The 22,754-nt window shown below is 44.5% G+C and overlaps 1 protein-coding gene across 4 annotated transcripts in view; it reads left to right on the forward strand.

Moving 5' to 3' along the window:
• The window catches only part of CRTC3 (CREB regulated transcription coactivator 3), a 117,055-nt gene that overhangs the window by 59,359 nt on the left and 34,942 nt on the right, over positions 1-22,754 (forward strand). For all 4 annotated transcript variants that reach the window (XM_030815029.1, XM_030815026.1, XM_030815027.1 and 1 more), the window contains exons 3-6: positions 6,041-6,160; positions 14,755-14,816; positions 16,785-16,847; positions 19,507-19,607. In XM_030815029.1, coding sequence (XP_030670889.1) covers positions 6,041-6,160; positions 14,755-14,816; positions 16,785-16,847; positions 19,507-19,607 — 346 coding nt within the window. The remainder of the gene's footprint in view (positions 1-6,040; positions 6,161-14,754; positions 14,817-16,784; positions 16,848-19,506; positions 19,608-22,754) is intronic.

Here is a 22,754-nt window from a genome sequence, read left to right on the forward strand (position 1 = left end):
TTCTTTCTTGCTTGCTTTCTGTACTTATTTACTAGAGACAAGGTCTCCCCTCTGTCACCCAGTCTGGAGTGCAGTGGCAGGATCTCAGTTCACTGCAACCTCTGCCTCCCAGGCTCAAGTGTTCCACCTGCCTCAGCCTCCCAAGTAGCTGGGACTACAAGCGTGAACCACCACACCTGACAAATTTTTGTATTTTTTGTAAAGATGGGGTTTTGCCATATTGCCAAAGCTAGTTTCAAACTCGTGAGCTCAAATGATCCACTCATATCAGCCTCCCAAAGTGCTGGGATTACAGCCCTGAGCCACTATGCCTGGCTCCCATTTGCAGGTTCTTTTGACTTACACCTCCCTTGTTCTTCAAGAAAATGGGCCCAGGCACAGTGGCTCACGCCTGTGATCCCAGCACTTTGGGAGGCCGAGGTGGGAGGATCACTTGAGGCCAGGAGATCGAGACCAGCCTGGGCGACATGGCAAAACCATCTCTACTAAACATATAAAAATAAAAAAATAAAAAAATTAGCCAGGCGTGGTGGCACATGCCTGTAATCCTAGCTACTCAAGAGGCTGAGCTGAGGCAGAATTGCTCGAACTTGGGAGGCAAAGGTTACAGTGAGCTGAGATCACGCCACTGCACTGCAGCCTGGGTGACATGCAACTGTGTCTCAAAAAAAAAAAGGTAAGAAAAATGGGACTCTTTCATTCAGTCTCTCTCTGCCATCACTACCATATTAGCCAGCTTTGCTTTAGTAACAATCCAAAAACTCAGACTCTCAACAAACATTTATTTTTCACTCATATTACTTGTCAGTGGTGCTGGAATACCTTCTACGTCTCTCCTCTGTGTATCTTCTCCATCTGCAACTGAGGCTGAGGGAGCATCCCCTACTTAAGACATGATAGTCTCATGGCAGAAGGAAAAGAGTACGAGAGTTTCTGTTTGAACAATATGAACATCACATTTGCTCATAAGCCATTGGCCAAAGCAAGTCACATGGGCCAGTCAACTTTTTTTAGCCATTCATCCCAGGCTGCAGCTGGGTGACGTCAGAGGTGACTTGGAATGGCAACAGATGGTGCCTGAGCTGTAGGACCCTTGGGGAGCACTGTGGGAGGCTCAGAATGCTGGGGCAGTCCCTAATAGTGATGCTGCTACTCTTGACCACAAAAGGACTCTGCAGGTCAGCCCCACCTTTGACAAGATGCTTCCCAGTGTTCCACCATGCAGACAGACACTCATCCTCCTTTCCAATGTCCGGGTATCCCTGGGACAAGCAGCTCTTACATACGTAACATCATTTTGTCTTCTCAACAAGCCTGTGGAAGTTGTTATCATTTCCACTTTTTAGATAAGGAAGATGAAGTAACTTGTTAATAAGTGGAACATCCTGAACTTGAACTGTTTCTTTGACTCTGAATCATATGTGTTTTTGGGGTTTTGTTGTTGTTGTCGTTGTTATTTTTATTTTTATTTGTTTTCTGAGACAGAGTCTCACTCTGTCACCCAGGCTGGAGTGCAGTGGCGCAATCTCCGCTCACTACAACCTCCGCCTCCCGGGTTCAAGCGATTCTTCTGCCTCAGCCTCCTGAGTAGCTAGGATTACAGGCATGCGCCACCATGCCCGGCTAATTTTTGTATTTTTAATAGAGATGGGGTTTCACCATGTTGGCCAGGCTGGTCTTGAACTCCTGACCTCATGATCCACCTGTGTAGGCCTCCCAAAGTGCTGGGATTACAGGCGTGAGCCACTGCGCCCAGCCTGTTGTTATTTTTAAGAGACAGGGTCTTGTTCTGTCACCCAGGCTGGAGTACAGTGGCACAATCATAGCTCACTGTAGCCTGAAATTCCTGGGGTCAAGGCATCCTGAGCCTCAGCCTCCTGAGTAGCTAGCACTACAGGTGCACATCACCACACCAGCTAATTTAACAAAAATTTTTGTAGAGACAGGGTCTCACTGTGTTGTCCAGGATGGACTCAAACTCCGGGCCTCAAGTGACCCTCCCCCTCGGCCTCCCATAGTGCTAGGATTATAGGCGTGAGCCACTACAACCAGCCCAAATGATATATTCTTTGAATGGCAATGTGAAATGTTTAAATTACTGGCCGGGTGCAGTTGCTCATGCCTGTAATCCCAGTACTTTGGGAGGTCGAGACAGGCGGATCACTTGAGGTCAGGAGTTCAAGACCATTGTGGCCAACATGGTGAAACCCCGTCTCTACTAAAAATACAAAAATTGGCCTGGTGTGGTGGCATGCGCCTGTAATCCCAGCTACTCAGGAAGCTAAGGCAGGAGAATCACTTGAACCCAGGAGGTGGAGGTTGCAGTGAGCCAAGATTGCACCACCACACTCCATCCTGGGCAACAGAGAGAGACTCCATCTGAAAAAAATTAAATAGGCTGGATACAGTGGCTCACACCTGTAATCCCATTACTTTGGGAGGCCGAGGCGGGCGGATTGCCTGAGGTCAGGAGTTCGACACCAGTCTGGCCAACATGGTGAATCCCCGTCTCTACTAAAAATACAAAAAAATTAGCTGAGAGTGGTGGCATGTGCCTGTAATCCCAGCTACTGGGGAGGCTGAGGCAGGGGAATTGCTTGAACCAGGGAGGTGGAGGCTGCAGTGAGCCGAGATCACACCACTTCACTCCAGCCTGGGTGACGCAGCAAGACTCCGTCTCAAAAATAATAATAATAATAAATAAAAGAAAATACTGTATGTACTCTGCAGATATAACCATGTAAGAACTTACATGGATAAAACTTGAAAAGGAGTAGAAAAAGTGAAGTGCTTGGCCTTTTGAGTGGCACGTAGTATTTCTTTGTCACCCAGGCTGGAGTGCAGTGGCATGATCTTGGCTCACTGTAACCTCTGCCGCCTGAGTTCAAGTGATTCTAGTGCCACCATGCCTGGCTAATTTTTATATTTTTAGTAGAGGCAGGGTTTTGCCACGTTGCCCAGGCAGGTCTAAAATTCCTGACCTCAAATGATCCGCCTACCTCAGCCTCCCAAAGTGCTGGGATTACAGGTGTGAGCCACTGCACCCGGCCCAGACTTCATCCTTAAACCTCCTTCAGTTTCCGGCTTCCCTGACTGAACGGCTGTTCATTTGATGAGGAAGGCAGATCTTTGAGAAGTAATTGAGAAGGTTAAGCCAAATATAGTTTGGAGTAAGATCAGATACTGCAGGGGCAGAGAGTTGAGATTAGGCCACAGTGAGGAAAAGAAGAAAATATCAAATGTAAGCAGAGATTAACACCCCACAACTGAATATCAGCAGTAATACAGGATTTGGGCCAGCAGCAGGGTTAATGCAAAAAGAGGCAGCTGTTAAATCGAAAATATAAGCTTTTGTTTTGTTTTGCTTTTTGTTTTAGAGACAAGGTCTTGCTTTGTTGCCCAGGCTGGAGTGTGGTGGTGTGATCATAGTTCACTGCAGCCTCGAACACCTGGGTTCAAGTGATCCTCCTGCCTCAGCCTCCCCAGTAGCTAGGATGACAGGTGGGCACCACCACGGCCCACTATTTTTTTTTTTTTTAATTTGTTTTGTAGAAGTGAGGGCTTGCAATGTTACCCAGGCTGGTCTTGAACTCCTGGCCTCAAGTGGTCCTCCCACCTCATGCTCCCAAAGTGCTGGGACTGTAGGCATGTACCACCATGCCTAGCTAATTTGTTTGTTTGTAGAGCTAATTTTTGTATTTCTTGTAGAGACAGGGTCTTACTATGTTTCCCAGGCTGGTCTCAAAACTCCTGGCCTCAAGCAATTCTCCCACCTCCGCCTCCCAAAGTGCTGGGACTCTAGACAGGAGCCACTGCACCCAGCTAGAAAATTTAATTGGAAGTCTAAAAGACATTTCAGGAACTCTCTGCTTTTGGGAATGCCTTCTAAAGACCCTTCTCCCCACCTTCTGGACTGGCCTTCAGGAGCCCAGTTTGGCGATAATTGTGCAGTGGCTCAGGCATGTAATCCCAATACTTTGAGAGGCCAAGGTGGGTAGATAACTTGAGGTCAGGAGTTCAAGACCAGTCTGGCCAACATGGCGAGACCTTGTCTCTACAAAAAAATAAAAATTTAGCCAGCATGTTGGCATGCACTGTAGTCCCAGTTACTCAGGAGGCTGAGCCTGGGAAGTGGAGGTTGCAGTGAGCCAAGATTGTGCCACTGCACTCCAGCCTGGGCAACGAAGTGAGACGCTGTCTCAAAAAAAAAGAGATCCTGTGTCCTCATTGCATCTTGCCAAGAAGCACCTGATGTCAGTTTGTCCCATTATTTTTCAGGTATTTCAATATATTATTCTCTAGAATAGAGTATTCCATTGTCTGAGATAAATCTAGCTTCCCTATATCATAGTGGCTATTTTTCTTCCAGCCCAGAAGTTTTTCCTTGGTAAGATAACTTTATTTTGTGAGTTTATAGATTTGGATTATAAAAATAGATTGGAACTGTTAGACTAATTTGGCCCAGAGATTTTATGAGTCCACTTGGGAGAAAAAGGAGTAATTCCCAAAACCAAAATGAGAAAATCCATGTTTAACAAAGAAAACTTAGTTTTTAGCTGAAGGAAGTCCCCTATAAAAACATATTGTGTCACAGGATTCCTTTCACAGTAAGCTACCAATTTTATATGTGACTCAACTGACAATTGACATAAAACTCTGTTTTAAATGATTAGTATATGAGGTGATGGATATGTTAATAACTTGATTTCATCATTTTGCTATGTATACATATATCAAAACATCATGTTGTACAGTGTAAATATATACAATTTTTCTTTGTCAGTAACACCTTAATGCTGGAGGGGATGGGAGAAGAAAATCTGTTTTCTATATTTCACAAGCACATCTATTGCACAATGTATACACGTTGCCCCATTATGTGAGATTTATTGGCCCAGCCTAGGATTTGGCTTTTGACAACCAAAAAGGTTGCCCTTTGTGATGCCAGTCTCAAAAATGTTAAGAACGTACCCCAAGCATCTCTTTAAAAAGGATTTTGGATTTATTGACCATGAATTTATCTAGAATCTGTTTCTACTTTCATTTGTACCATTTAGGGACTGATGATTTGTATGTTTTCCACTTGTATTTACATAGCATTCCTTTTTTCCTCTTTAACTCAGGGGTTACACAGTCTGAATGTCTAAAATGATGAGTCAGTGAAATGGTTTGTGTGTAAAGATTCACAGTAAGAGAGTGGGTGTCCCATCTACAGGGAGCAGCCATGCTCAACTTCAGCTTGAGATGAGGTGTGGTTCATTGTGGCCAAGATATTTTGATTTATGGCTGGGCACGGTGGCTCATATGCCTGTAATCCCAGCACTTTGGAAGGCTGAGGCAGGCTGATCACCTGAGGTCAGGAGTTTGAGACCAGCCTGGCCAACATGGTGAAACCCTGTCTCTACTAAAAATACAAAAATTAGCTGGGCGTGGTGGCGCACATCTGTAATCCCAGCTACTTGGGAGGCTGAGGCAGGAGAATCCCTTGAACTTGGGAGGCGGAGGTTGCAGTGAGCTGAGATCACACCATTGCACTCCAGCCTGGGCAACAGAGCAAGACTCCATCTCAAAAAAAAAAAAATATTCTGACTTTTCCCTAGAATCCTCAAGTCTGAATTTTCAAACATTATGAATTCAATCAAAAATTTTAAAAGACACCGTGCAGAACAAATAGGTGCCTCATGGCTTGCCAGTTTCTTTCTTTAATATACCTCTTTTACATTTCAAAGTGTCCTTTCTGGTTTTCTGGGATTTAGTATATGAATTCACCGTCTTCTGATTCTCCTCCCCCAGTTGCATGACAACTTTTATTATTCTTTCAGCTTTCCTCTTAACACACTACAGATTGTCATTATTTTATGGTTATTATAAAGAAATAGTTCCATATACTACTTTATTTACCTTGACCCCAACGCCCACTAATGTATAATAAGTAAAACTGTAAAATCAGTCCTTTCATCTGCTATTGTTATCAGTTGTTCTTGGGGGTGAGTGTCAATTTCATGGTTGGAGGCCAACTCTTCTTCCCTTCTCTCCGCAGCCGTCATTTCACCAAGCTGATAATGTTCGGGGAACCCGCCATCACGGGCTAGTGGAGAGGCCATCCAGGAACCGCTTCCACCCCCTCCACCGAAGGTCTGGGGACAAGCCAGGGCGACAAATATCCTTTTTTACTCTTCAAAGGGAGTGTGCATTCTGAAATGTTTGAAAAGTTTTCAGGATTTTTCTTCCTTGCAATTCTCCTTTGGCCTCAAAATCTTCATTTATCTGATGAAAGGAGGCAATACAAATAAATGAGTTGGAAACTAGAAACATCTCTGCAGTCAGCATTTGGAAACATCATTGTAGGTGTTTATGAAAGCATCAATAAGGTTCAGTTTAATGAAATAACAACAAAAACAACCTGTAATTCAGTCCCATTGCAGGGTGTTCTGAGCATTTTCTCCAGAAATTGGCCAAGTTAGAGTTAAACCTGACTTTGAATCAGGTTAGAGACTTAGTCTATCTAGCAGAAATGGACATAGAGATATGTGATTTATTTGTACTTCTTTTGATCTGCTGACCTGCTTTTGGAACTTACAGACAAAATTTCATATGATTTTCTATTTGTGATGTTTCAAACTCAGTAAGTGAAAACTAAAATAAACCTAGAATATAGGAAAATCTCATGCAGTGATGTACAGTCACACCAAACTCTATGCTGTTAAGTAGATATAAAGGAAAGGAAAGGAAATGGTGAATTCACTTGACAGTTTCATTTAATCAGTGCTGTTTACGGGGCGGCAGTGGTGGGTGCAGCTGTGTGACCAGCATTGTGCCGAAGGCTTTGGGGAACAGAACTGAGCTGGATTTTTTGGGAGAGGACACAGAAGTGTGCCAGGAGGGCCCGTGCTCTCACTTCATTCTTCTCAGTACTCGGGCGCAGGGGTGGAGGAAGGAGAAGAAAGGCGGGGTGGGTCTTGCTGCGGAGAGCTGAATTCCTGGCAGTGATGGTAGAGTTGGCTTCACAAGCCTAGAAACCAGGAAGTGGGGGCAGGGCACTCATGTTTACTGAGCACCTACCCATGCCAGGCGCTGTGCTGGGCAATTTATTTGTCATTTAGTCCTCAAAAACTCACTGAGTCGTTAATTTTTTTAACCCTCATTTTCTGATGAGGAAACTGAGTGTGTGGTGAAGTAACCCAGGATTCAGACCAGGCCCAGCTGATGGCCCAGCCTGTGCTCTACCCTCCCTGTGCCACCTGCGACCACTCGCAGTGATGAGGACCTTGTACAAGGGAGCCAGGAGTTGTGGGGCACTCTAGGGAAACCCCAACTTTTCTTGCCTTCAAGCTTCTTGCAGTTTTTAATCTATTTGGAAGCAAGGATAATGACCCCAGGGAATGTTTTTCTCTCCCCTTTCTCCCGCCCCCAGGAACACACCACATTTGGTCCACAGAAGGACTGACTTCTGATTTTGTATATTATGTGGCTGTTATCAAGGAAAGTAACGATGATAAATGATCTTGAGAATCTATTCTGGAATGTGTGATAACTTTGACATTGAATGAAAAAGGCAAAAGGAAACGGAGGCAATTCATCAGCAAATTTGCACGTCAGGATGGAGTAGTACATCAAACCATTGTCCAAATTGCCAAGAATATTCAGGCAAAAGACTTGGAGTGTTTCTTTGCTTGATTTAACAATGTATATTTTTTTGGCTGGGTACGGTGGCTCATGCCTGTAATCCCAGCACTTTGGGAGGCCGAGGTGGGCAGATCACGAGGTCAGGAGATTGAGACCATCCTGGCTAACATGGTGAAACCCCATCTCTACTAAAATTACAAAAAATTAGCCAGGCTTGGTGGCGGGCATCTGTAATCCCAGGCTGAGGCAGGAGAATGGCATGAACCCAGGAGGTGGAACTTGCAGTGAACCGAGATCACGCCACTGCACTCCAGCCTGGGCAACAGAGTGAGACTCCGTCTCAAAAAAAAAAAAAACAAAAAACCAATGTATATTTTTTCAGTTCTCAGTTCCCTCTTTCTCTTGTCAGTGCTCTCATTTCTATATATTAGATTAAACATTATGCTATATATATGTATGTGTGTATGTATATGTGGCTATCTCAGATACTTTTGAAGTACAGTCTAAATGTATCAGCATGCATATAGCTTTACTAACCAAAATAGAGGAGGGAATCGAAGAAAAAAGAGGAGAATGTTTATTCACTTATAAAAATTGTTAAGTATGTTCTAGTGGTCAGACACAGTTTTAGACATTTTAGTTCACTATAACAGTAAACAGCATGGTCCCTGACCTCAAGTTGCCCAGGGTTCAGTAGGAGAGGCTACTCAGCAAACAAGCAGCCACGGCAGGTATGGCGTCTGCAGGGAGGCAGCTGAGGGGCTGTGGGAGCACGTCGGAGGTGCAGCTTGAACCAGTCTGGGGAAACGAAGAAGACATCCTGGGGGAAAATCTGAGGCTTGAAGGATAAGAAGAGGATAAAGTGTTCATTCAGCAGATCTTTACAGAGCCCCGTCTCTGTGCCAGGCGCTGTTCTAAGCATTGGGGACCCAGTGATGAATAAGGCAGACATACTTCCTGCTTTCTTGAGTTTACGGTCCTGTGGGAGATGACAGCAAACAGGCAATAATAAAGGAAAATGGCTTTAGATGGTAATGAGTGAGATTTAAGAGAGTAAAGCAGTTGGGAGGTATGTTCCAGGCAGAGGGAAGAGAATGTGGTGCAAAGTCCCAGAAAGGGAGATGACTTCTTGTGTTCAGGGGACTCTATCTCTTATGATTGGGTATAATCTGGCACTGTATGGATCCACTTGAGAGCATAAGCAAAGCTAGTTAACTCCTAAAGGAAGGAGAAACAAAAACCAAGTTAGTATGCAGAGAAATTAAAGTTGTTAGACAGTATGAGTCAGATTCACTGATCATGAGCCATGTCTTTGTGGTCTCCTAAGCCCCTAAACTGGGGTCCTGGGACTGGACATCGGTTGATGCAAAGAAAGTTCTTTAGCCCAGTCTCTTTTGAGGAATCAATGGTCCGTGAAATGGGATGATTTTATTTTGGTGTTAATCTATTCCAGGGAATTTAGAGGAGGACGGCTGTGATTCCGTCTTTGCTTTCACGACCTGCATTCTGTTGGTTGTGAAATAATCTGCTTAAAATTGTGGCCTTGCATATTTGTCTACGACTTTTTTAATGAAGTTTCTTCATTTGAAAGTATAAAACACTGGTTTGAATCTTTGTAGAACAAAAGGAAAAAATCAGAATTATCTTATCATAGCCGTTTCTTGGCTTGGGTGTTATTTAAGACAAACTGGTTTAGACAAGGGTTTTAAGGGTTCACTCCTATGATAGGGTGATCTCGAATAAAATGAACATTGTTTAACAAATATTCTGGCTTCCTCTCAGAGTGGGCAGCCACAGCACACAGAGCTCTGGCACAGGAGATTCCTTCTGGAGTGGGCTTTGCCCTTGGCATGGGCGGCCACACAAAACCAAGGCACAGCTGCAGCTGGGCCCTGGCCTAGCCCCACACAGGCAGAGGAGAGGCACTGCCAGGGCTTGCTCCTGGCTGGGGGCCTGGGCTCAGGCACTTGGAATAGAAGCTCTTCTGCCCTTCTGCAGCTGCGCAGTCTGTAGCAGCCCTTCTTAATCCCACTCCTCAAGGGTGGCGGACATGCTGTGTCCCAAACACCATTGCTGAACTTCTGAACTATTAACATAAGTTTATAGCAAATATTTTCTCAGACTTGTGGGTAACACACTGAGAAAGAAGGAGACATGCTGAAGAAATGTGGAAAATGCCTTCCTCTAAAGGAAGTCAAGAGTTCACCAGCGTGAAGGGTCATGAAGAGATGCCTAAGACCTACCAGAGTTGGGAATGATTCTCCTCTCTGGGCTGGGCCTTGCTTTGATTCTTTTCATCATAATGAGATGAAAATGTGAGGACATTGGTTTATAGGACACTGTTTCTTTGAAATGCATGGCCTATTACATTTGAGAAATACCACACTCTGTATCACCTCTTGGAGCCTGACCGTATATATCAGGGCTCTCAAAAGTCCTGCAGTTAAGAAACTTCTTATCTTTAACCCAGAATTTCCAAAACTTAAGTGATCACAAAATCCAACTTTTACCTAACCACCCGTCTTATCTTGAAGGACAAGGAAACATTGGTCTTTAGAATTTTAAGGGGGAAATATTCTGACTTCACAATACCACATGCAACCTGTTTGCCTCTCATTTGCTGAGGGAAACAGGATGTTCTTATAAATGCAACGACTCAAAAAGATGCCACTCATATCCTCCCTTAAAGTTTCACTTTAAGATGTCTTCTAGTGGGACGTAGTTAGAGGTAAAGGGACAAAAGGAAGTAGAATGACAATAAACACATGGCTGAGAAATCAGGAAGGAGCCAAATTGTGGCCAGTTTTCTACATTAAATCTGACCCTAAAACTTGTCTTGGTAGGTGGGTTCTGTTAACCAGACTCCGAGTCCACTTACCCCACCAGCTACATGGAAGGTCTCAGGCCTGCCCCACAAACTGTGTCCCTGGCAGAACACAGAGTTCCAGAGCAGGAGAGAAATGACTGGCTTCCAGGCTGCCCCGACAAGGCAGTTCCTGAGCCCTGCCCAGGTACACTGACCGCATAGGGACGGGAAGCCAAGAGAAGGGAACCCTGGGCCTGCTCACCCAGCCGCAGGTCAAGCAGCACAAAGAAAGGGACAGGGCAGGTCTTGTTTTCAGCTTCTGTGGCTCAGTAACCCCACCCACTGGTAAACGGGCCAACCGATGGCCTCTCTTATCAGCAGAAGAACTGCTCCCCTTCCTTTGGGGAAGAGTAAGAACTGTTCCTCTAACACTCCACAGGTTGAGAGGAACAGCAGTCCCTGTGTTGATGGATTGAGGCAGTAACTCGAGGAGGAAGATTTTCCTGCACAGAACTGCAGAGGCTTGGGCAGAGAGAGAACAGACTGGGATGACTCTGAGATGCTAACCTCAGTGTCTTGGTGGACAGTGGCCTCACTAAATAAGATGGACTATAAGAAGAGGAACTGATTAAGGGGACAGTGATTGGTTGGATTTTTGGTAGAATTTGAGCTGTCTTGGGTACTTTTGGCAGAGAACTTGAGTAGGCAGTTGAAAGTATGCACTTGGAGTTCACAAAAGAACTGTTGGGAGCTGGAGGTATGGATTTCTGAGTTACTGGACTGTGGGTGACAGTGGGGCCGAGGGAAGGATGGGATTGGCCAAGGCGAGCATGGAGGACAGGGGCTCTCCACCAAGAAGACGGACACTGGCCCTGAGGCTCTTAGGAAGTGCCTCCTAAAGCCCCTGTGCCCGGAGGCTCCCGCCACCCCCTCCACCTGCTCCCACTACCTGGTGCCCAGTGATCCTGAGAGCAAGCATCCTTTACCTCTCAGAGCAATGCAGGCAGGTGTGGCCTGAGGCTGCGAGGCCACAGGACCCCAGGGAACATCAGGATGGAAGGCAAAGGGGCGGAAAGGAGTGCACAGATGGATAAGAAAAGATCCATGTGAGTGTGGGGATTTTTTTTTAAACTTTAATTTTTGTTTCCATCCATTGCAGCCACCTCTTCTTTGTTTTATCTTTTTCATTATCCCTCCTCCCCGCCTTCCTTTTTTAATGTGGAAATCTTTGAGGCAAAGCCTTCACTAAGCTTAATTAAGGAAGCAATGGAGGAGGTGCCGATGTGGTTGTTAAAAGCCCTGTGGCCTGTGCTGCCCTTCCTCTGGCACGCTGGCACCTGGCAGGGATGCCAGAAATGTTTCTTGAGTAAATGGTAAATTCAAGTTTATAAATAAGAGTGTTTCCTTTGTCTCGAGGTTGTTACTTATGGCATGTCCGTGTTGTGGAGTAGTTTAAAGCCACCTGAATGGAGTTTTCTGAAATTTTCCAAAGAACAAATAAACTTTTTCTAGATTTTCCTTGCATTAACTGTAAGCGTATAACATGAGTAGTTCTCTTGGGTTTTCAAATATCCACTAAATTAGATGAGAGTAAAAATTAAGAGAGCTCAGAGGTCGCATCTTTCAGCTTTTGATGCCTCAATCTAACTATATTAAAAATTTCCAGGAATTTACTATATTTTCACGTTGTTAATATCAGAAAGGTTAAAATGCTAACTTACACCTCAACATTGAAATCACCAACGTTTGATCATACACCACTGCATTCTAATTTGTATTATCAGTACTATGAAATCAGAGGTATTGAGTTTAAAGATGGCAGTGTACTGAGAAAAATGGTAAACTTCCACTTCCTGAAATGAAGCGTTTCTGAACAGAGATTCATCAAATCTGCAGAAAAGAGAAAGGCAGATAACCATAGGTTCTGAGGCTCAGTGTTTCCTCCCTAATGGCTTTGCCAACAGAAATACTGACAGGTTTTGTCTCTCACGGGCCTTCCTATTTATCACCTTTTCCTTTCCTGCCTCCTACTGTGGTCTTGCCTCATCTGTACTTCATGTACGTTAAGCCTAATAGTGAATGTTGAAGAAATGTCTCTCTTTGGAAATTATCTGTTTTATTTTATTGATTTAAGGTCAAATTAAGAAATAATGAGACTTGTCAAAGAAAACTAATACATAGAAGATGAAACTTGCAATCCTAATGCTTCTCCTGGCAAAGAAGACATTTCCCACCAAATCACTAAGAACTCATGAGAGCCTCCGTTTTCCTAATTCCAGATTCTGTATTTATTTGAGCTGCCCAGCCCAGGCCTGCAGGATAGGGCCCCACTCCATCAAGGCTCCTGTTTCCTCCTGAGCCCAAGCAGATGGTACCTTCTCTTGTAGCCTCCATCCTTCTTCCCAGAACACTCCAGGTACTATTTTCTGTTTTCTGGGGGCATTTGGCATAGTTCACTGTTTCCTGAGAGGCAGCATAGCTTAGCGGAGGGCTCTCAGGCTTTGGTGTCAGTGAGTTGTGGGTTTGACCCCTGATCCACCAGGTGTGCTATCTGATCTTGGATTTCTCAGCTCTTCTAGAACTGAGCCTCAGTTTCTTCAGCTGTAAAATGGGGAAAATATCTGCCTCTCAGGATTGAGATTAAATAAAGTGTGAACTCAGCACAGGCCTGGCACACAGTAGGTGCTTAGATATCTGTTTTCAAATTTCTGTCTTAATGTGTAGCTTGTATCTTCTTTATTATTTCCACCTTAAGAAATGAAGGTTTGGGATGAAAAGTATTATTGGTAACTGACGAATGTATATTTAATCCAATCAGTGATCCAGGAGACAAAAGGAATGGGCTTGGTTTGGGTGAGTGATAAGGAGGCAACGTTCCACGTAGGAGGAAAGAAAGGGGAAATGACATTAGCAAAGGCAGAGGGGCAGGAAAATACAGGCTGTGTTTGTGGAACTCAGACAGCTGGAGGGAAGACAAGAGCAGAAGAGACCATTGTCCCCAAATTGTGGAGCACCACAATTACTAAGCCAGTAAGTTTTGATTTTGCCTTTTAGGCTGAACAAAATCATTGAAGATTTCTTAGCAGAATAATATGATTAACAATGTCTTCAGAAGGCTACTGTGTGGAAACAATTAACTAAATGAATTAAAACAGTGCCTCTCTGCTCGGTGTATAGTGCAGCATCCCATTTGTGTCTCCATGCGTCCAGAATATGCTCCAAGGCATGCTAGACTCAGTGAACAACACAAGATTGATAAGACAGTGCCCCCAACAACACTGGAAAGTTTACCTTTCTTCACACATCTAATGCGCCTCTTTTTTGGTTATAAATACCAGGAACCGCCAGGCGCAGTGGCTCACGCCTGTAATCCCAGCACTTTGGGAGGCCGAGGCTGGTGGATCACCTGAGGTCAGGAGTTCGAGACCAGCCTGGCCAACATGGAGAAACCCTGTCTCTACTAAAAAAAATACAAAATTAGCCAGGCGTGGTGGCGCATGCCTGTAATCCCAGCTACTCGGGAGGCTGAGGCAGGAGAATTGCTTGAACCCGGGAGGTGGAGGTTGCAGTGAGCCGAGATCGCACCATTGCACTCCAGCCTGGGCCAAAAAAAAGAGTGAAACTCCGTCTCAAAAAATACATACATACATACATACATACATACATACATACATACATACCAGGAACCCACCTTACCTTAAAAAAAGAAAATGTATTGGCATGTGTCACTGGAAGCCCAAGGGCTAGATCCAAGGGGTCATACAATGTCATTGAGACCTACCTCTGTGGTACCACTTCTGAGATGACTTCAGGCATAACAGATAGGCTTTCTCCAAGGGGAGACCCCAGGTTCAGACGGCCCTCGAGCTCACCAGCCCTACTGGGGCACTCTTATTTTCCACTCTAAAGCACTCTCCTTGGTTCTGTTTGCGTCGTGAGCCGATCCCTGAGCCAAACAGTTTCCAGGTTGTGAAGTAGCTAGACTAGAATCCTGGGCCTGGGTCCCTCACATGTGGCACAGAGGGAATGGCAGTGTTACCAGATTTGGAGCGAGAATGGAGATAGTTCCTGAAAACAAAAGGTGCCGGGCAGGCAAAAAATAATAAACACCCCACAAAGAATCATGCAAAGAAAACACTGGTTAAAAGACAGCAGAATAGACTGCCCTGGAGGAGGGTGGTAAGAGAAAGCATGAAGGAAGAGCTGTCAGGTACAGGGATAAAGAGCCAAAAACTCAGTTGTTTAACTCTCCGTGAGTCCACCTTGTTAATTCTGCTTCAAGTTTCCATTAATTTTTATTTTTCCTTTATTAAAAATTCTACTTTGATGGTAGTGCTTTTGGAGCCAATTATTCCTCACAGCCTCTGGATGAGAGTTGGCCAAGGTAAGCAAGGCATACTTTAAAAGATATGATGGGCATGTGTTATTTTTAGATAATTTCACTTTATCCGCTTTGAATGTTGTTTAGAAATTTCTAATATAAAGCATAGAATCCTGTTTTCTCTTATAACATTTAATTTCAGTGGGAGGATCACTTGAGACCAGGAGTTTTGAGGCTGTAGTGTGCGATGATGGGGCCTGTGAATAGCTACTGCACTCCAGCCTGAGCAGCATAGCAAGATGCCATCTCTTAAAAAAACAAAACAAAACAAAACAAAACACCTTATTGGCCGGGCATGGTGGCTCATGCCTGTAATCCCAGTACTTTCAGAGGCCGAGGCGGGCAGATTGTGAGGTCAGGAGATTGAGAGCATCATGGCCAACATGATGAAACCCCGTCTCTACTAAAAATACAAAAATTAGCTGGGCATGACAGCACATGCCTGTAATCCCAGCTACTTGGGAGGCTGAAGCAGGAGAATTGCTTTAACCAGAGAGTCGGAGGTTGCAGTGAGCTGAGATCATGCCACAACACTCCAGCCTGGTAAAAGAGTGAGACTCCTTCTCAAAAAACAAAAAAACAAACACCTAAGCATTTCCAATGATAGGCTTACATAAAAGTCTAAAATGAAAAGTTATTTAAAGAACTCTAGATCTTCATATTTAAAACCAAATAGAAACACATTTGGAATATATTTACCAGCAGAATACTCAGATATGGCATTCTTACATTTGAGACTTAGAAGAATAAGCATCTTGGCTGGGCGCGGTGGCTCACGCCTGTAATCCCAGCACTTTGGGAGGCCAAGGTGGGCAGATCACAAGGTCAGGAGATCAAGACCATCCTCGCTAACACGGTGAAACCCCGTCTCTACTAAAAATACAAAAAATTAGCCGGGCGTGGTGGCGGGCGCCTGTAGTCCCAGCTACTTGAGAGGCTGAGGCAGGAGAATGGTGTGAAGCCGGGAGGCGGAGCTTGCAGTGAGCCGAGATCACTCCACTGCACTCCAGCCTGGGTGACAGAGCGAGACTGTGTCTCAAAAAAAAAAGAAAAATAAGCATCTTTTCTCAGAGTGTCTTAGCTGCTGAAAAGGACAAAAGACTCTTAAAATGGTAATTTGCACAGTGTATTTGATTTAAGGTCTCTTTGAGTATTTTTGTACCCAATACAGAGGGTAACAGAAAATAGAATTAACTGAAAAAAAGCCCCTGCTGCATCTGTTGTGTGCCTAGTATCATTTTCAGATCACCAAGTCAGATTTAGGAGGCATTTAAAATGTGTGTATCAAAAATATTTAGCTCTCCGGATTGAAGTCTACTCTCCATCCATTCCCTGGGCAAATACTGACTGAGCACTTCCTGTGTATAATGTAGTCTGGATCTGGGAAAGGAAATAAAGATGGGTAACAGTGGGTCCCCACCTCAGGTAGGTTTCAGCTGCCCTCAAGAATCTTGGGATCCAGGGTTGCAGAATAAATACAACATTTTATTACATTAGTAAAAGTCATCTCCAAACTGATATTTTTCTTTTATGTATCCAAGAAATGTCTTCTGCTTTTCAGAGCACCAGGATTGGTTAGACTTAATATTTCCATACCCTGGGCAACTGTAACAATTCTATTCCTCTTCATGGCCATTGGTAGGGGAATGCAAAATTTTTGCATCCCAGATTGCCACGGCGCCCCCTACATGCACACTGAACTCCTCATCTGCCCAGCTAGCTAATCCTGTTCCTTATGGGTTTGTAGTAGTTTTTATACTGGAAATCAGAGATCACAGGACTGGAAGGATCATGGAGTCTTACCTCATTTTAACAATGATGAGCAAAATGAGCCAGGTGTGGGGTATTTTTAAGTGACTCTTGCAGAGCGAGGTGAGTAGAAGAGCCACTTCTCAAATGCAGGTGCTGAGGCCCTCCTTTGCTGTCTGTGGATTGACTTCTTTTCCTTTTATGTTGTTCTGGTTTTTAAAGGCAGCAGCCTCCTTGGAAAGATGAAAAGCATCCTGGGTTCAGGCTGACATCTGCACTTAACAGGTACATGGGTTGTTTCCTGGTAGGAGTAGATTTTAAAGCAATTTAACCGTCCTGATATTTTTTATATAGCATCCAGTTGCCAGAGTGTGTTTATGTAAGCTGTGTTGATATGACGTGTTCAAAACAAAACCCACCATTTTTTGAGTGTCTACAGGGGAAAGTATAGAGCACATGAGGTCTGGGATGAGACTACCAGGGTTTGCGTCTTGCTGTATGACCTTGAGCAGATTTTTAAACTTCTGATTGCCGCAGTTTACTCATTTGAAAAATGGAGATAATGCTACCTAGATCATGGGTTGGTTGTGAGGGTTGAATAAGATCATACCTGGGAAGCATACGTGCTGAAGAAACGTCAGCTATTATCATGATCACTTTGGGCGAGACTCCAGGAGGAAGAGTTCTACCTCAGTCATTTTTTTTTCAATCCTGACAACACCCTACAAGAATGAGTATTATTTTCTATTCTAAAAGGTTAAGTGACTTGTTTAAGGGCCGTAGCTAATAGGTGAAGGACTAGGATTAAAAAAAAAAAAAAAAAAAAGGCAGCCGAGCACAGTGGGTCACACCTGTAGTCCCAACACTTTGGGAGACTGAGGCCAGAGGATCGCGTGAGCCCAGCTTTTTGAGGCCAGCCTGGGCAAGATGGTGAGACTGTCTCTATGAAAAAAAAAAAAAAAAAAAAAAAAAAGGCATGGTGGCACGTGGCTGTGGTTCCAGCTACTCAGGAGGCTGAGGTGGGGAGGATCACCGAAGCCCAAGGAGGTTGAGGCTGCAGTGAGCCATGTTTGCGCCATTGCACTCCAGCCTGGGCAACAGAGAGATGCTGTCTCAAAATAAAAAAGAAACCTGATGAATGGTGCAAAATTTCAAATATACTCAAACAGAAGTGTTATAAAAGGCCTGTGGTGCCCATCCTCAGCTTCACTCATTATCAGCATTCTGCCCGTCTCTCCAAACCTACCTCCCACCCCAATCCCATGATTGGCTAGTATAGTACTGTACTTGGAAATGTCTCCAGCAGCGTAAGGCCGACGAGAACCTTTTTTAAAGAACATTACCACAATGCCGCTCTTACACTTAACACAAGTAAAAATAACTCCTTAATATAATTTAATGCCTGGTCCGTATTTAGATTTTCCCAGTTGGCTCTGCATTCATTTGATATTCTCTCGAGTCTCTTTGAATCTGTAAAGAGGCTGGAATCTGAACCCAGGTCTCTGATCTCAGTGGAATCTGAACCCAGGTCTCTGATCTCAGTGGCCATGCTCCTTCTGTTGCACTATGGGTTCTGCCCTTGTCTGCCTCTTCCCTTCTCTGAAGCCACATGGCTTCATAGCCACCTGAGGCTGTCACTGGAGTGAACCACAAAGAAGCACTGTAGGCTAATGAAGTTGCTTACCAGTCCTTTTTATGGCTGACAGTTTCACCTTATGATGAGATAAATAATCATCTCTTGCAACCACAGCTGTGTAGACATTGAAGCTATCTGGGAGAATTTCAGAAATTTGCTATACATTAGTGGCTCCCACATTTTTTCTTAGGACCACTTTACAGTCTTAAAAAACATGGAGGCCTGGCGCAGTGGCTCATGCCTGTAATCCCAGCACTTTGGGAGGCCAAGGCGGGCGAATCACCTGAGGTCAGGAGTTCAAGACCAGCCTGGCCAACATGGTGAAACCCCGTCTCTACTAAAAATACAAAAGTTAGCTGGGCATGGTGATGCACGTCTATAATCCCAGCTATGCAGGAGGCTGAGGGAGAAGAATTTCTTGAACACGGGAGGCGGAGGTTGCAATGAGCCAAGATTGCACCACTGCACTCCAGCCTGGGCAACAGAGCGAGACTCTGTCTCAAAAAAATAATAATAAAATAAAAAAACATTGAGGCCCTCAAAGAGTATTTGTTTATGTGAGAATAACTATTGATATTAGAAATTAAATAGGTTTTTTAAAGATACTAGTGAATTAAAAAAATAATAAGCCCATTACATGTTAACATAAATTATATCTTTTTGAAAAGAAACACAAAAAAAGTATTGAAAATAGTGGCAATGTTTACCTTTTAAAAATCCCTCCAAGGCAGCTGGGTTGTCTGCGCCTGCGCTCAGCGGTGGGGACATCACACCTCACGTGGCCGCTGGGGAAGCCCACCGTGCTTGGGAGAGAGCAAGAGTGAAAAAACAGGACACTTTACTATCATTTTGAGAATAGTCTTGACCTTACCTTCTCCCTGGAAGGGTTTTGCAAACCACTGCTCTAAGTGATCCTTTACTTAGAAACAGCTACTCTCAGGTAGAGAAAACCTAGTGCAGCCACAGGCTAAACTGGCCACAGCCAGCTTCCGAGCTGGGAAGAATAGGAAGCTCTTAGATGGAAGCCATGAATCTGAGGCCCACCTTGTTGAACTTGATCGCCATGCCATCAGCTTCAGCATATAAGGCTATATGAGTCTAAGTTAAAATATTCTGGAGTGTGGGCGATCCTCAGAGGCTGTTAATTGATATAAAGAACTTCAGGTAGGTCCTAACCCCTTATTTGATGGTTGATTATAAATCAGTTATTCTTGCCTTTTTTCCTGTTGGTAATATTCAACAAAGACTATTGCATTTTCACTAAGGAAAACGGATTTTCAGCCAGACTCTCTCCTCCCCCCTCCTTAGGACCAATTCTGATTCTGCTCTTCACACGAGTGCTCTGAGCACCAAGCCCCAGGACCCCTATGGAGGAGGGGGCCAGTCGGCCTGGCCTGCCCCATACATGGGTAAGACACACAGGCCACTGCTGACAGCAGCTGTGCTTGCTCATTCTGTCCTAGGGCCCAAGGGAGAGAGAAGCTGAAGTGGTGTTTGCGCTTCCCGGTTCAGTGGTCTTAGAGAGGCAGCTCGTGGCAGGGAAGTGTGTGTGTCCGTGATGCAGTCAGGATGGATGGAGCTCCCGGGGTCCCCTGCCTCTGCCCTGCTTCCCCCATAGCACGCTCTCCCTGTTGGTGTCTCTTGGCCCTCTTCTGGGCACCCGTCATTTTCTAATAATTTCCTAACTGGTCTCCTGATTTCCAGTCTCACATCCCTTCAATCCAGTTTTGTTAGGTTCCCCAAGAGACCTCTTTCCCCACCCAGGATCTGAACAAACTGAGAAATAAAACTAGAAGTGACAGACAGAGCTAGATATCACCTTTATTACTAATAAGACCAGGTTGGAGGAAGTGACTGTCTCTGTAGGTCGGTGGGCCTGTTGAGACTGAACCCCAGCATGAGGCTGACTTCCTCTGAGTGGCTGGCAGCACTGGCCAGTGTGGTCCCCTGGGAGGAGGGGTCAGACAAGCCTGGGGGAGGGAAGGGTGGAGCAGAGGCCTGCTGCCTGAGGCAAAGCATGCTCTTGAGAAGGGGAAGAGGAGGTCGGGCTGGAACTGTGCATCACCTGCTCAGTTGCCCCCTGGCCAGTGTGAGTAAGGGGATGGAGAGAGGCCAGGAGTAACCCGGAGTGGGGAAGAGGCCCACTCATGCCATCTCACAGCTCTGCTTCCAGAGCGAACCCAAACCTGGTCATCTTGCTCTCCCTCTGAAAAATCCTCAGTGCCACCCCTCACCTTCAGGAGAAAGAGCCCAGATCTTCTTTGGAATGACATGAGCCCCAAGGCCTGGCTCCTGTCTGCCTCTCTCTCTTTTCTCTCTGCTCCCCCGCCTCACACCCAAGGTAGCCATGCAAACCACTTTGGGTTCTACTAGTGTTTCTTCCTGTTCTGTCTCTTCCTCTCTCACTCACTCCTGGCCTTCCTGGCCAGCACCCTCTGCATCCGTAAGCCTCAGCTCGTGTGTGTCCTCATGTCTGTGGAGCCATCCTTGGCCTTCCTCCCTCTCAGCTCAGAGTTACCGTGTCCTTCTAACATCCCAGACTGCTCTCTTAGCACCTGCAATGCTTGGCTGCTTTTTTATGTCAACATGCATCTCTTTCTCTGCTCAGTGTAGATTTCCTGAAGGCAGCATCTTAATGGTCTTATTCTCTCCAGCCCCTAGCACAGTGCCCAGGACAGAGGAGCCCGTACTAATGGAGAAGTGTGAAGAATCACACACTGGCTCACATGTGCACAGCATTTGCCAAAACACCCTCTCGGTGCTGGCACCTGACCTGTACATGAAGTGAGGCTGGTCATTCAGACACATTTCAAGCCTACCTTTCTGGGGTTTACAATCTAGAAAGAACAATGGTCTTGAATTATCCATTCCATATGCAGATTGACTTTTGCCCAGAAACTTTCAGGGCTGTGTATTTGTTCTTGAAACAGGAATAAATAAATCTTTAGCCAAGAAACCAGCTTTTCTGGTTTTCTTTGCTTTTTGGACAACTTAAAGCCTAAATGGCCTCTGTTCCTTCCAGGAGAACACTTATGATCTTATTTCTTTGTATATAGCAGGGATAGGATTGAATAATAATTGTTGCTATATTTGTTCTGTTGGTGCAATTCAGAGAAGACTACATTTGCTTAAATGATTGTTTGCTTGTAAACTATGAGAGCTTTCAGAATTGGTTAGGGACATCTACCCATGCTTCTGTACATGGGAATATGAAAGTTGGCAGTGATGTTGAAATTGATGTTGGAATTGGATATGGGTGCACTGCTTACTGCTTAGAGGAGTGGGGTGTGTGGGAAGAGGGATTAGTTTAGTTTCAGGATAGGTAGAGATGGGAATATGTAAACAAAGCCTAAAAAAGCTGAGGCTGTAATCAGTGGGGGTACCTGTGAGCACAGCAGGATCCTAATCTCCATGGACTGGGAGCCAGCTAGACAGACAGATTTTTACCTTGGAGCTCCTGCATTTCCGCCTCTGCCATTCCTTTATTTACATGGCCCTCTGCAAAGTTTATGCTTCTCTAGAAAGGACCAAAGGCCTAGAGAAACAAGGCAATCACAGGTAATTCAAGTGAGGATTTTTTTGAGGCTTGCATGCTAAGAAAAAGAAAGTAACTAAAGAAAGCAATTACCTGAGTTGAAGTATTCATTCTTAACGATGTAGCCTCTGAGAGAAGAGGTGAGAAATGTCAGAAGGGGTAAGTGAGGATGGAATAAGAAAAGCAAAGGAATGTAAACGTTGGTCCAGGTAGACAGAGCAATGAGAAAAACAGGAAGAAAGAAAGAAATCCTGGATCAGGGTTCCTGCGTTGACTTGAGAATCGTGGTGGTCTCTCCTTTCAAATCAGCAGTTAGAAATTGTTGGGCTACAATATCTGACAACCATGGAGGGTGGGCTGGCCTCCAACTCAGATGTCTGAACTGTGTGCCTGCTTCTGCAGTTGCCTTGCAAGTATAGCAGAACTCAGAAACACATCCTAATATGGATGTGTTTACATGGGAAAGCCAGTGTTTAAAATATTATTCAAGTCTCCAAGGATGGAAATTATTTCTGGAGAATTATATTTGTTGGTGGGAGCTATTTTAAATAGTTTCATGTATTTTCCTCCTGTGTTTCATTAAAGTTTTTCATTTTCTTTCCTTTTGGATTTTAAAAATATCAACTAGCTTTGCAAAAAGGTATTTCTTATAGGACCAACCAAATAAAGATTTAAAAAGTGATGGGAAAATATAATTGAAGCCCAGAACTGGGTTCTATGTTCGAAGCAGTAATAACTGTTCTTTCCCTGGGAATCTCTCCTGAGCAGAATGATGCATCCACACTTTTTTGTTATTGTTGTTGCTTTTGCTGTGAGCCGATGATGAGAGCATCTGCTCATGGCTTAACTACATGAGCAATAAACTATGATACATTCATGAGTGGAGATTTGTGTCACAAGCAAACAAAGCCTGATACATGTTGAGTAATTTTCATACTGGCTATTGAGTTCCATGACAATTAGGCATAAATGATAAGCAGTTGGTGTAAATAACAGAAATAAATTTTTATGGAACCAAACA

Source organism: Nomascus leucogenys, chromosome 6 (assembly GCF_006542625.1).
Source record: "Nomascus leucogenys isolate Asia chromosome 6, Asia_NLE_v1, whole genome shotgun sequence".
Lineage (NCBI taxonomy): Eukaryota > Metazoa > Chordata > Mammalia > Primates > Hylobatidae > Nomascus > Nomascus leucogenys.